The sequence below is a fragment of the Diabrotica undecimpunctata genome, chromosome 4, assembly GCF_040954645.1.
Source record: "Diabrotica undecimpunctata isolate CICGRU chromosome 4, icDiaUnde3, whole genome shotgun sequence".
NCBI lineage: Eukaryota > Metazoa > Arthropoda > Insecta > Coleoptera > Chrysomelidae > Diabrotica > Diabrotica undecimpunctata.
Window position 1 is genome coordinate 153258960 of NC_092806.1, and position 13843 is coordinate 153272802.

General features: G+C 33.3%; 1 protein-coding gene across 1 annotated transcript in view; it reads right to left on the reverse strand.

The window, feature by feature from the left end:
* CenB1A (Centaurin beta 1A) overlaps nt 1–13843 on the reverse strand; it is a 62531-nt gene that overhangs the window by 16263 nt on the left and 32425 nt on the right. Inside the window, exons 5-10 of the mRNA XM_072530612.1 lie at nt 12877–12972; nt 11045–11250; nt 10096–10212; nt 4935–5141; nt 2314–2420; nt 2073–2253 (exon numbers count right to left, since the gene is read on the reverse strand). Of these exons, the coding sequence (XP_072386713.1) occupies nt 2073–2253; nt 2314–2420; nt 4935–5141; nt 10096–10212; nt 11045–11250; nt 12877–12972 (914 nt within the window). The remainder of the gene's footprint in view (nt 1–2072; nt 2254–2313; nt 2421–4934; nt 5142–10095; nt 10213–11044; nt 11251–12876; nt 12973–13843) is intronic.

The window sequence follows — 13843 nt, forward strand, 5'->3', positions numbered from 1 at the left end:
ATGTCATGTCCATGTTTTGTTTACTTTTTACCCAAGATGAGGAAAAGTTGTTTTTCGATATTTTGGCTGTATTTTAAGTGATATTTGTAAATAGTGAAATAAACAAATTATAATAATGGTGCTACAGTTTTGCATTTGCAAAAAAAAAACGAAATATTTAGACCCCGATGTCTCATTGAATTTGTAAGTACTGTTTGTTTACATTATTTAAGATGAGGAACTGAGGAAGCCTGTGTGTTTACATTTTAAAATATGTCTTTCATAGGCGTACCATTGGGTTTATTCATATTTATTAATGTATTGAACAAGATATTAGTTCATGAAATTGGTATAGACATTTTTAAATTGTAAGTAGACATCATCTGATTAAAAAGATCTGTTTAGTAGCTTTTTAATTTAATATTTCTTATGAATTAACAATAAATTAGTGAAATGACTAAAACTTACTCTAAACTTCAACAGAGAAAACAGTATAAAAAAAACCTTTCAAAAGCATCCTTTTTGGTTATTTAAACTTGTAAGGAAGCTGAAAAAATATTTCAGATTTTTTAATAAAACTATAAATATCTACAACATAAAAACCTTATGAATATTTTGATTAATAAATCCATACAAAATGTCCCAAAATCAATCTATGAGCATTTTGGTGACCATATGTATGATGAAGATGCAATCGATGGTCACTCTATGCAACTTTTAAAATTGGTTCTTGAGAAATATTTTAAAATTGGAATTCATCATGAAACGAGGACTACTTTAGATGCTAACACCATGCGCATAAGAAACGTTCTTACTAAGACTGCTTTATTTCGCAATCAATAAAAATTTATTTCTATACCAACGTCTTCTATTATATCTATTTACCATTTTACTTTAATATTTCTGTTCGGTAAATAGCTTTCCAATAATTTATACATTTTCACGCCTACTTTTTAATAAGTAGGTATATTTGCAAATAATTTTATGCCAAATGCCAGCAAGAGCTTTGGAATGATCCATAAATAATTTTGTAGCAGAAACCCTTACTACGTGGAATCTATTGATATTGTATTAAAACAAATTTGTCACAATTTGAAAAAATATGTTTTAACACATTATCAATAAATATAGGTATGTACTTAAATTTGACAAATGTATATTTTTTAATTGTTTTTTTTATCGTAGGATTATTTGATACCTATTAAAAAATTAACTTGAGCTCAAGTATATTTTATTGTATTAATTTTAAAGCAAATAAAATTGTATTTTATTTTTTCTATAAAAACGTGTTTTTATACATTATTACTACTTCCAATTATTAACGTCTGAATAATTATCCCCGCGAGTAAAAATTCAAGCACGCTTGTGCTCATTGAGGAAGTATCACAGTCTATCGATACCCGTTTTACTCCCCTTTACCCTCTTGTCCAGGAATATCGAAGTTTCAAAACAGTGTGTGTTTAAGGTATCTTATTGCTGGGTCCATCTATGTTTATACGTCCATGGTCCAATCAGATTAGGGATATAGGTCTGAAATATTCAAAGTCTTAACTTTTGACCTTTTGACCTTTTTGAAAATGATACGGAACTAAATTAGAATATTGACAAATACAGGACAAATATTTCAATTTAAAATGAGCTAAAAGTCAGCAAACGGCTATCCCGCAAAGTCCATTTTATTGTCCAAAAGACTTATTATCCAAGGAAAGGTAGAAGGCCGAATATCACGAGGAAGTACTCCCACAAGATGGATCAATCAAATTACAGGCATATATAAAAGACCTATGCATGTGTTAAAAGAATGACAAAGAAAGAGATCTTTGGAGACGGACAATATACGACATATTGTAAGGATTGAATAGAGAGAGATCAGAATAGAGTATGTTAGACCAAAAATTTAATCGGAATTGCCGAGTTAAAAGCCAGTCGGTTACCTTCAACATGGAGACCCCTCAAATAGAATAAATTCAACGAACGGATCTTAAACGTCAACGAACCTTTACTACTAAATAAGAAACAACTGTAAAACGGATGAACCCTCGACAATATTGGAAAACATACTGAAAAGGAAAATAATATAAACAAATACTTACCCAGGGCATTGATCTGACGGCCTAATGACGTCGTCAGTCATATTAGCTTCATATATTTTATTTATCACTGAATTACCTAATTCTACCATAACTTTAATAATCTCCGGTTCCCAATCGTCCAACGTCAGCGATCTTACTTTACTATAATGAACTCCTAAGCTTCTATGGACTCCAGAACATTCTAAAAATATTATTTTAAGAGTCTTTTGGATCGAGAATAAAAAACGAAAGTTAAACTTACCGATACATAGCGTGATTCCTAAATTAATACTAGCCCAGCGAGGATTGGGACTTCTGCAATCGCAGCAGAAGTTGTTGCCGGGAATTTTCAGCAGTTGCTCCCACATCCTGAAAAAAAAAAATAGTACACTATATCACATGGGTGGTACAAAACTAATCTTAGCTTTGCCAGAGAACTACAAACACAGAGAAGCTTCTTACTCCTTTGAAATTTCATGGTCAAGCCGCGAATGACATTATCACAACCAGGAGAACTGAGAAAACAGTAAACTAAAGTATCTACACTAAGAGACAAAGCACTAATAGTCAGTAGGCATATCACACAATATAAATTCTTAAATAAAATGAAGCATGTATGTTTGGGCGTTAGTATAAACACTTACTTTCAATAAATATAAAATAAAGTACTACAATAATAATAAATAAAGTCATCTATTGATGAATATGCACTTAAAATATTAATAATAAATATATTTTTCTCTTTCTTTCTATGTTTTCTTTACTATTTTTACTCTTGAGTTCACTGTTAATGCATTTAATACTATAAAAATTTTTTAATCTTATAAATAATTTTTTTAAATACAAATTCGGGAACTATTCACAAAGTTTATGTCCTGCATTGAAGAAATAGCTTCAAATTTAGAATTAAACTGACATTCTAGCATATAAACAATAATGAAATTCTTTGGTGGCGTACAAATGACCAAAAATATTTTCTTACTCGTGAAACGCCTTGAAATGAATAAATAAGTTGTTGGTATCCAGTTCTTGACATTCCATTACAAATGTTTTACAACTACTGCAGTTGTGAATTTCAAGGTATTTCTTCAATAAATATCCACAAACATAACTAAATGCATTCAGAAAAGGCAAATTTTCTTTTGTATAACCATTGTCAGGAAGCACTAGTGCTTTTTGGCATTTATCTTTATCTTCTTGATGCATGAATTTAGTTATGTCTGTAGATTTTATATTAAGCAACAATTTACTTACATCATCCATACAATTCATTGTTTCTGAATGTAAATAATTTTGACAGAATAGCTTGCGAAATGCTCTTTTAAACTCAATGGCAGTCGGGTTTACATTATTTCCACTCTGCTGTCTAACATTGCCAAAAAAATTTTCAATACAGTCTGTATTGAGACGTCGAGTGTTCAAATTTTGAAGTTTTGTTTGAAAGATTTTCCCATAATTTTAACAAACTGTAATATATGGTTATTCTCCAACATTTAATAAATTTTAATCTATTTGTTATCTCTTTCCCGTCTTTTCTAAATACTTTGATATCTTTTAACAATACAAGCGCTTCCTCGAAAAAATCTATTTGAAATTGAGATAAATCAAATGCATTTTTAAATTTATTTTGATGTCTCAGGTAAAATGAATTTAATAAATCAAAAAGTTTATCAAAGAATTCTATCGCCTCGATCGTCCCTATAGAGTCTGCTGGAAGTCCATTCAGTGACATGTATGTATTCATTACACAAGCTACAGTTTGACTAAAAATTTGTATAGCTAAAGCCACCTTCATTTTTTGAAAACTTGTGGGATTGATATGGGAATCAGTCAAGTTTGGGTGCACACCTATAGAATTGCTTTTTATCTTGGTGATAAAAGCTGCTAATGAACACACAAGATGTGTTTTTACCTTTAAAATTAAAATAATGTTTAAGAAAATTATTTCTCGTCGTCGAGTGACATGGGTCAAAAATCTAAACAAGCGGTTTTCCATTCAATTCAAATAATTGTCAGGAGAAATTGCTAATGTTTGTTAATTGTCCAAAGTTTGAACCCATGTGACTTGTAATGCCGTCAACATACAAACCTACATCACTGAATTTTAATAAACATTTTTCAATAATAGCTAATATACTATTTGCTTTTAACTGCTTTCCAGCAAAAAAAAACGCAACAGGTTGTTTCCAGAATAAATATAGACCTTTGGTCATGATCCCCAAAACATTTTTGCATAAAGAATGCCCTTTTGCATCCCCAGTGTCTTCCACAAAAGAGTAACCAGACATTTTAACAATAAATGGTCAAATAAATTTGTGAAATCGAGTATTTACCACACTCCTAGGGACTATCGTAAAACAACCAGAGGTAAAGAATAGGCACGTGTTGACGACAGTTCCATAACCTAGCTCGCGCATGCGTCTACAAAAACCGTTCACCTTTGAGTACGCTTCTCTGTGTTCGTAGTTCTCCGGCTCTACACTGTAGAACCACTTCATTATTTTTTCCAAATACGAAAATTTAAATATAAGTAAAAGTATTGGAAGGAAAATTTCAAGTACGAGTCTATGTCCATTAAAAAATATTCTGAATCTTGGTTAAAAAGCAGAGACAAAAAGTGCACCGTTAGAAAATTCACAGTAACAGATGCGAATATTATTCTAAAGTAGTTAAGATTTTTATCAGGAGATATTTAAGGAAAAACATCTCGACTTCCAAATTACACACATATATAACCCAATCTGTCATCCAGTCCTGAGCCGTGTTTAAAAGTTCAAGCCTGTAGCTGAACAACAAACAGAATCAAATTTAAAAAACACAAACAACAAGTATAAAAAAGGCTGACACTCGTTTTATTATTCACATTCTCAAAGACTAACTTACCTCTTTTTGGTTCGGTTATTATTATCGTTATGTCTTTGGTGTTTACTGTTGATGTTGTTTGAGTAAGATTTGATGCTGTTATCTCCCACTTTCAACTGATCGAAATCTATACTTTGGATCCTCTGAATTGCGGCGCCGATTCCCTTTTGAAGGGCATCCACCCAACAATCGCACATTTCTTTGGTATCGGCTTGTAGCATGTGGCTTCTAGAATTAATTAACAATAAATTAAAAGGTGCAGTGATGAATATACGTTAACAAAGAGATAACAGACATATTACATATACATATACAATTGGTACAGTTATATTAAAAAAAAAGGGTACAAGTATTAGAAAAAGAAGTTAACGTCATCCTATTTGTGTAAAACCGGCTGGGATTTTTGGAGGTTATCAAATGTCATAAGTGATCAAAAATGCAACTCATAGACGTCAAAGACGTTTAATTTGATAGAAGGTTTAACGTTACGTACAATAAAAAATTAATATGCCTCGTCATTTAAGTGAGATTGAAAAGGCTTAAATAATTACGAAAATGGAAGAAGGATGATCAATTCGTTCGCTAGCAAATTTCTATAATAGAAATTTGAAAACAATCTTCAGAATTAAGCAACGATGGGTCCAACAACAATCATTAAAAAGAAAAGTTGGTTCAGGGCGTTCCAAAGTATCCACTCCTCAACAAGATGCTGCTTTAGTTCAATTCTTAAGACATAATCCATTTGCGACGTCGAAGGATCAAGGATTCATACGGGATTTCCTGGTGCCCAACCTACTGTAAGGATCAATGAATCTGAATTAAAAAACCGACCAGCTGCTAAAAAACCATTAGTAACTGTTGAACATCGGCAAGCAAGAGTAATATTTGCACTAAACTATATTTACCGCAACCCACAATTTTGCAACAACGTCATTTTTACTGATGAAAAAAGACTTTTCAGTCGACCTATAACGGTCAAATCCGTGTTTATCGTCCAGCCAATACTAGGTTTGAAGAACGATATATTCACTCTCATAATAAATCTGGACGTTTTTCTGTAAATGTATGGGGTTGGATTAGTATACATGGACCTGGTGTTTGTTGGCGATTAGAGGGAAGATTTACTGCCGACAATTACATTAACGTTTTGGAACACGTAATGCTCCCTTCTATTGAGCAATTGTATCCTAATAATACTTTTATATATCCACAAGATAATTGTTCAGTCCACACTGTCCATGCCGTAAGGAATTGGTTTCAAACGCAAAACCTGGAAGTATTGCCATGGCCTGCGCACAGTCCAGATATAAATCCAATTGAAAACATTTGGGGCATAATTGTTAAAAAAATATATAAAAGAAATTTTATGTCACAAAATTCAAATCAATTGTGGGATACAATCTTAGAGTGCTGGGAAGATCTTGATCCAAATATGATATCTAATATTTATAATTCAAAGTATGCCAAATAGACTAAATAAAGTTATAGAAGCAGACGGTTCTATCACCAAATACTAAATTCTATTTGTAACAGTCATTAAAATGATTCTTTATATAATTGTTGAATAAATGGTTTCGTCTTATTAATGCTCAACGCCAATGATTTATATTTTTAATAACCTGTGACATTTGATAACCTCCAAAAATCCCAGCCGGGGTTTTACACAAATAGGATGACGTTAACTTATCTTTCTAATACTTGTACCCTTTTTTTTTAACATAACTGTATTATATTCAGACCGGCGTGATGGTAGAAACACCTTTATAACGTTTTCTTTCAAGACAAAACTTAAAAAAGTCAAAAGGACACATTTTATTTTCGTTTCACCTACATTCTAGTATATACAAATTGTTGAGTTAGGTCCGACACCTGGCTGACTCGACAAATCTAAATATGGTCCTCGTCGTCGAATACAAATGTTCAATTTATATCTTCTAACTGGGTCAGGTTCTCGGTTGTATTGTTTTGCTAAGGTTTGATCATGTAATTGTGTGTTTGTGTAGTAAGTGGATTAATAAACAATTGACACAAACAATTATTGTACGACGAAGACTGCAAAAAAATAACAGATGAGAAGAACGAGGCATTTAGGACCATGCAACAACGAAAAACTAGAACAACAATAGATAGATACAAAAACTTAAGGAGAGGAAAAACGCATACACCGAAAAAAGAAACGAGACTCGGAAAATGACAAATTAGAACGGCTCGAAAGCCATATGAGTCACGGAGAAACAAGAAAGTTCTATCATCAAATAAATATTATTAGAAAAGAATTCAAACCAAGAATCAACTATTGTAATGATAAGGAAGGTAACTTACTTACCAACAAAGAGGATATCCTTTTACGATGGGTAGAGCACTTTCGAGAGTTGCTGGAAGGGGAACCTACTAACAATATAGAGCTGGAATACCGAAATGAGGAACTCGTGGAACCCCCCTCGGTAGATGAAGTGAAAATATCTATAGAAAAACTAAGGAACCATAGGTCCCCAGGTAGCGATGGCATCCCAGCAGAGTTATTTAAGGGAGAGCAGCTCACCAAGGTGATGCGAGAAATTGTTTGTAGAATTTGGTCTGAGGAGCAAATGCCTAAAGAATGGAGCTTAGGCTTAATTTTCCCGTCACACAAAAAGGGAAACCAACTGGAATGCAATAATTACCGCGGAATAACTCTCATAAATACAGCATACAAGATATTGTCAAATATTTTGTACGAGAGATTAAAGCCTTATACTGAAATGTTTCTAGGAGAATATCAGGCAGGATTCAGGCGTGGACGTTCAACCATTAACCAGATCTTTACACTACGACAGATCCTCGAAAAAGCGCAAGAGTTTAACATAGATATGTATCATATTTTTGTCGATTTTAAAGCGGCATATGACAGTGTCTTAAGACCAAGTCTTTACAACGCTATGAATGAGTTAGGAATTCCAAAAAAACTCATATGTTTGATAAAAGTGACAATGGCGAAGATACTATCAGCAGTAAAAATTCAAAACGACTCGTCAACCCCATTTCAAATACATAGGGGGTTAAGGCAGGGAGATGCGCTGGCGTGTCAGTTTTTTAATGTCACCTTAGAAAAAGTTGTACGAGACGCTAATTTAGATAGCAGGGGAACAATATTTAATAGATCAGTCCAAATTCTAGCATAGGCAGACGACGTGGATATTATAACAAGAACTAGGGCGAGAACTGCGGAAATCCTAACCGAGCTAGTAGCAGCAGCAGAACGAATGGGGTTACAGATAAATCAAAATAAAACCAAATTCATGGCGACTAACACAAACACAAGAGCTGGAAATGTTGACACAAATTTAATCATCAATGACCAAAACTTCGAAGCAGTCAAAGAGTTCATATATCTGGGGACATCGGTTAACCCCAATAATAACACATCTGAGGAAATAAAAAGGCGAATAATAATTACAAACAGGTGTTATCATGGTCTATCAAAGTACTTAGCTAACAAACGTATGTCTCAGAAAACTCGTATAAGGCTGTATAGAACACTGATAGTCCCCGTTCTCACATATGGATCAGAGGCATGGACGCTAACATGAAAACAGATGAATCCGCTCTATCCATTTTTGAAAGAAAGGTGCTACGCAAGATATTCGGAGCGGTCTGTGAGAACGAAATATGGAGGCGTAGATATAACTTTGAACTGCAGAATATCTACAAGCATACGTTTGGTGGTAAAGATATTACCACTATAATTAAGCGAAACCGCCTGCAGTGGGCAGGACATGTAGCCCGGGCCCCTGAGTCAAACATGATAAAAAAGATTCTAACAGCGCAACCCGTGGGAATGAGAAGACGGGTAGACCAAAGCTGAGGTGGATGGACGGGGTAACACATGATGCCGAGAAGATCGGAGTCGGCAACTGGAAAATGCAAGCGAGGGACAGAATAGAATGGCGTAGAAAGCTTGAGAAGGTCGAGGCCCTCTAAGGGCTGTAGCACCAAGATGATGATGATGATGACAAACAATTATTTCTAACAAGAGAATTATTTAAAATTCCTTGTTCCCGATAAGGAAGAGGCATGTGCATACTCCACAATATGCATCTGTATTAGAATTCCACAGCACACAGTATTCAGTAGGTAAGCTTTATTTCCACATAGTAAACTCTCAGTAGAAATTATTTTTATTTTTTTCTCTCATAATATTTGATACACTTTGATGGTTGTTTTCTTTTAAAATCAAAAATATAAGTCCTTTGACACATATGCTTATTAATAAGACTCGTAGAAGTCTGACTGCCAACGTCCTCCATTTAGTCTTTTCTTAGTCGTTCGCTTTATACTACACAAAACTTTTGGAATATTCCTTTGGAAACTTTTTTTAAGATCGCCATGGTTGAAATCTCTTCTTTTCTCAGTCCGAGGAGACATTTAGACAGCTCAAGCTGTGGAACTCCCAGTTTTTGATTTGCACTTTTTTTGGTGTGTTCATTCAGCGTGAGTTCAGTTGATAGCACTCCCAGATACATAACCACATTTTTTTATCTATTTATTTGTTTTTATCTCCTATTTCTAAAATTTGGGATACAATGTTTCCCACTACACAATGTGTTGCCACTAACACATTTTTTTTTGTGAAATTCTTTAGAAATAAGTTATTGTAAATTTAAGTGGTGATTTTAGTAGAATTTGCTAAAATCTCTGTTTTTTTGGAAAATTACATCTACGTTATACGCCTCTTGCTATGTCATACCCCCATCTAACGTGACTAGTAGCGCCGTCGCCATTACGAACGGCTGGGCCCTGCAAATCACTCTCCCCACCTGCCCTATTTCACTTACACTATTATTTATGGTATACATATACTCTGATTAGTAGTAGTCAGTTTCAAATCGCTAAGTAAGGGGTTTTTGTCTCGCTTAAATTATATCGAAGGAACCACCTCCTTTAATAGTATCATGGTCCTAAAATATTTGGTACTGTACCCTCTGAGGAAAGGAATTCAATAAGCTTTCCCCAAACAATTAGTGGAAATTACAGCAAAGTTTCCACCAGCAGTCTCAAAACTTTCAAGTCAATGTGTCTGTCTGTTATGCCGTAGATACTTGCGCTGAGTTTGATCTTGCTTGATCTTGAACAATATAACATGCATTTTCGTCTGAAAGATACAGAGGGTATCTAAATGACGTAATTGTTAGAGTGTACTTACTTTGAAGGTGATAAAACTTCAAAACAAAATCGTCTCTCGCCATCTAGGACAGGTTTCACTGTACATATTCTCAAATCGTCTTCCATAATGGTTTCATGTTCTTCTCCAGATCGTTTTCTAAAAGATATTATACAATAATTATCCGGAAATGATTGGTATATGCAATAATTTAATATATTCAATTGTTGTACACTTGAATGTCACTTTTGCAAGAAATCACTACAATAATATATCTTATTAACGATCCATTTGTCAGTCGAGCCGACTGCAAAGCTGGCGATGCTACACCTATGCAACGCAACGATTGTTTAAAATAATGATTTATCGGCATCCATTTTGTTACAAAAAATTGCTGCCCTGGTATCACAATTCACTATATGCAATTTTGTCGGATGAAAAGGCACTGAGCTACCCGTTTCAGCTCCTGTCTCATTAGGATATTAGGACATAGAGCGTCATATAAATCACTCTCAAGCGGATAAAGCCTCGGCTAATCAATCGACTTTAGATCCGTCTGAAAACCGTGTCGTTAACAAGATATTTAAGGGACTTTGAAGAAACCAGAATATTTAAACTAAAATAGAAAAATAATTTGGCTTTTTTAGTCTTTAATATAATATAATAAAAAATCTTTGAGTAGTTTGACCAGCAATGCATAGGAAGAATATTGTGCTAACTTGCATTTAAAAAGTTAAAAAACGAACGGTATCAACCGGTAGTTTTTTCATTTGGTAAATTTGGAAACAGTTGATAATTATGTACAAACAACTATGCCTTTAAGAAGACTATGATTGGTAGATCAACAAGAATAAGCACAAAATATAACAAAATTCTTTTGAAAAATATTTAGAAGTTATGGCCGAAGTACAATGTGGCTTTGCATGGTAAAACGGTTTGCCAACACTGGTCTAGGTCTTTACAAAACACTAAGACAGATTTTGATACGTACCTATATACTAGTTTATTGTCGTATAAATAAAACCATCTCCTATTCCACGTTTTAAATGCATTAGAGGTTCTCTTAAACAAATAGCCTTCCATAGTGGGACAGTTTTTTTCATTATTTAATATAATTGGTTCTACGTTAGATACTATAGCGTGAGTATTTTCGAGTTCTTTTTGCACCTTATAAGTATCGTTTCTCATCGTAGCGATCTAAAATGGAAAAATCGTTAAAAACAATAATCTAATGAACAGAAACATTTGCTCAATCATACATTATGCACTTATATATAAAAACCCACCACTCTTCGAGTGTACCTTAGTTTATATATATATATATATATATATATATATATATATATATATATATATATATATATATAAACTAAGGTACACTCGAAGAGTGGTGGGTTTTTTCGGTCAAAGTGGAGAAATAAAAGACAAAGAAGGTGGCTACTTCATCTATTTATTGAAGACGTTTCGCTTTCTGCTCATTAACGATCTAGAATGCGAATGTAGAAAGCGAAACGTCTTCAATAAATAGATGAAGTAGCCACCTTCTTTGTCTTTTATTTCTCCACTTTGACCGAAAAAACCCACCACTCTTCGAGTGTACCTTAGTTTATTTTGGATTGACGGTCGTACTCCTTTTCTCTCTCTCTCTCTCTCTCTCTATATATATATATATATATATATATATATATATATATATATATATATATATATATATATATATGAAGTTGAGTATTACTAAAAAATGCTATTAAAATATCAGTTCCTGCTTTACTTTTTTCTATACAAAAACCAATTAAAAGGAACATAGGCCCCAAAACCGATTAAAAATGACAATTAAAAAATGGCTGCTACAAATTGAACCATTTTGCAAAACTGCTCCATTAATCCATTGAGGATCAATTCAATGAATGTATATATAACTTTTAGAATAACAAGTAGAGTGCTAAAAAACGTAGAGACAGAGAAAGAGAGAGCGAGAGAGAGAGAGAGAGAGAGCAAAATCCCAAAAATCTTATTTCAACAGCAACTGTAGATGATTTAAAACAGTTTCACTACTGGTCCACTGGTGTAAACGGTTTACATACAATTTAATAAATAAAATTTAAGTTTTAGTTGACATTGTTCAAGAAGACAACACGGCAAAAACACCTGCTGTTTAGTCAACCAAAGCAGCCATTAAGACTCAAATTTCGAAATGAAAACACCGCCCAGAATCTCAGTAAACAACTGTGTAAGGAGTGTTTATCGGGGTACCTAGGGAAGTGCTAGCAGCAGGGTATGAATGATCTTACTAAACCTAGTGAAAAATCCATCCATGTGGCTGAGGATTGGAAAAACTTATTTCCAATACTCAAAAACAGATTTTCCTTTTGTCAAAGAATTGTGCACCAGGCCCATTGATTTTCAACAGATATGATGAAAAATTCATTGAGAAGCTATAGAACTTAACAACAAACGCATATGTTATCAATTGCAATATATTATGGTGTTGTCCAAATCCTGGTTGCAGCAAAAACACTTGGTTATTCTCACATTATAGATATACAAAATTAGAAATACAATAAAACTGAAGACATTGAATAAACAAACCAAAATTTATTAACAAGAAAACGAGATTCTAACGAAAAATAGATAGGAAATGAATCTTAGGTCATAAAAGAATATTTCCGGCAGTGATTTGAGCTTGATTACATATATATTCTTCGGGAAACCACCACTAAATTATATATAATATTGATTACAAAAGTTAGTTAATAGCAAAGTACTTATAGAAGACGAGGATTGTTACTAAAATAATTATTTTGAAAGTGTAATAATACTTACTTCATCTGCCAAAGTCTTGAAAAACGATTCCAAATCGGCACAAAGGTCAGAACCTTGGTGGTAGTACGTTGTACAAGCGTGCATGTATGACAACAACTGTAAAAGCAATATTTTGATCAAGATATTAAGAAAACGATTAAGATCAATTGAATGCTGTCTGTATTTCTAATAACTAGTAGAGATTAGATTAGATTAAATAAACTATTGTTATTTTCACGTAATATTATTAAAAATACAACAACATCCGTTAAAATAATTGTTTTAACTCCATTTTTCTATTGGTTACAATGCAAATTTGCAATTTATTCCACACTATTATGAGAGTAATACGAGAATAGAATATTTATTCTCATATTTACATATACATACATTTGAACACACAAGTGGATAAAGGTGTCATGATATATTTTTTGAAAAAATGACTTTTTGCAATTTTTGAACCTCAGATATATAAGTAATCTCCCAATAATACTAAATCCTAGAGTTATGATGTCTTAAAGAATTGTTTTGATGATAAAGGCGCAATGTCTCACATACAGTGTATATTTTCAGTGAATAAAGATGTTATAAATATATAGATAAATATAAAAAAAACAAAAAATAGATAAAAATTCGTACTCCTTTCCCACTTCCCCCTAACTACATCTTTCATGATGGTTTTAAGCCGACGGCCAAGGTTTGAGTTTATGCAGTTAGTTGAGTGTATCGTGAGTCGCCCTCTTAAGGAGTGTTTTGAAGTATAATAACCGTAACCAAATCAACCATTTGAACTGTCCTTCTATATTATTTGTTATAATGTTGGAATAGGGGCCTGCGTAGCGCAAGCGGTAGGATGCTTGCCTCGCATGCCGGTGGTCCGGAGTTCGAATTCTACCGCCGGCAAGAACAACTAGACATTTTTAAAAATGTCTATAGGCCCCAGGTCGACTCAGCCTGAATAAAATGAGTACCTTGGGTAAAACCAGGG